The sequence below is a fragment of the Corapipo altera genome, unplaced genomic scaffold (genome assembly GCF_003945725.1).
Source record: "Corapipo altera isolate COAL_440 unplaced genomic scaffold, ASM394572v1 59168, whole genome shotgun sequence".
Taxonomy (NCBI): domain Eukaryota; kingdom Metazoa; phylum Chordata; class Aves; order Passeriformes; family Pipridae; genus Corapipo; species Corapipo altera.
Window position 1 is genome coordinate 1 of NW_020891516.1, and position 1,369 is coordinate 1,369.

The window sequence follows — 1,369 nt, forward strand, 5'->3', positions numbered from 1 at the left end:
GGGGGGGCCACTGGGAGGGCCACTGGGAGGGGCTGGGTGGCCATGGGGGCCTTGCATGGGGTGGCCCTGGGGGGTCCCTCTGGGGTGGGGGTCATGGGGCCCTTGTGGGGTGGCCCTTGGAGGGCTGGGGTGGGTGTGGGGTGGTGCCTGTGGGGTCCCCGTCTCTTGTGGCCATTGGGGCACCTGCTGAGCTGGAGGGGGTGGCCACAAGTTGCCCAGGTGTGGTGACCCCCCACATCGGGTCCCTCCATGGCCAACGCGACCCTTCCAAGGCCACCACTACCCATCCAAGGCCACCATGACCCAACCACAGCCACCACTACCCATCAAAGGCCACCATGACCCCTCCATGGCCACCATGACCCAACCATCACCATGATGACCCTTCTAAGGCCACCATATTCCAACCATGGCCACCATGACCCAACCACAGCCACCATGACCCAACCATGGCCACCATGAGCCAACCACAGCCACCATGACCCAACCATGGCCACCATGACCCAACCGTGGCCATCATGACCCAACCACAGCCACCATGATCATTCCATGGCCACCATGACCCAACCACGGCCACCACGACCCAACCACAACCACCATGACCCAACCATGGCCACCACGACCCAGCCACAACCACCATGACCCTTCCACGGCCACCATGACCCAACCACAACCACCATGACCCTTCCATGGCCACCATGACCCAACCATGGCCACCATGACCCAGCCACAACCACCATGACCCAACCACGGCCACCACGACCCAGCCACAACCACCATGACCCAACCATGGCCACCATGACCCAACCACGCCCCCTCCATGACGTTCCTCCACGTCCCCTCCTCCCACCACCCCATCCCTCAAGGCCACCGCACCCCGGGGGGGTCTCAGGGTGGGGGTTCTCTCCTGACCTTGCCCTTGTCCCCCTCCCGACTCCCTCCCCCCCCAGGTTCGGCTCCTGGTCCCGGGCGGCCACGTGTCCCAACGGGGATCACCTGGTGGCCTTCCGGCTGACGGTGGAGGCCCCGCGGGGCGTCTGGGACGACACGGCCGCCAACGACATGACCGGGCTCTGCTCCCACGGCTCCCACGTCTCGCCGACGTTCAACCCCAGGGGCTCCCTGGGGGACTGGAGCCCCACCTGCCCCCCGGGCTGGGGGGTCTGCGGGATCCGCACCCGCGTGGACCAGTCCGAGGACGACATCGACGACACCGGGCTCAACGACGTCCAGCTCCTCTGCTGCCCACCCCTGTAGCCCGGGAGGGGCACTCGACCCCCCCAGACAACCCTCCCAGAGCCCCCTTTGCCCCCCAGGACCCCCCCATTAAACTCGAGGAGGAAGGAGCCGCCGTCTCCTCATTCCTGGG

The 1,369-nt window shown here is 66.7% G+C and overlaps 1 protein-coding gene across 1 annotated transcript; it reads left to right on the forward strand.

Annotated features, from left to right (window-relative positions):
- Positions 1–571: 571 nt before the first annotated feature.
- On the forward strand, positions 572–1,296 carry LOC113942567 (vitelline membrane outer layer protein 1 homolog). The gene has a single exon (XM_027633673.1). It carries the CDS (start codon positions 739–741, stop codon positions 1,255–1,257), a length of 519 nt encoding a protein of 172 aa, XP_027489474.1. The 5' UTR covers positions 572–738; the 3' UTR covers positions 1,258–1,296.
- Positions 1,297–1,369: the final 73 nt, after the last annotated feature.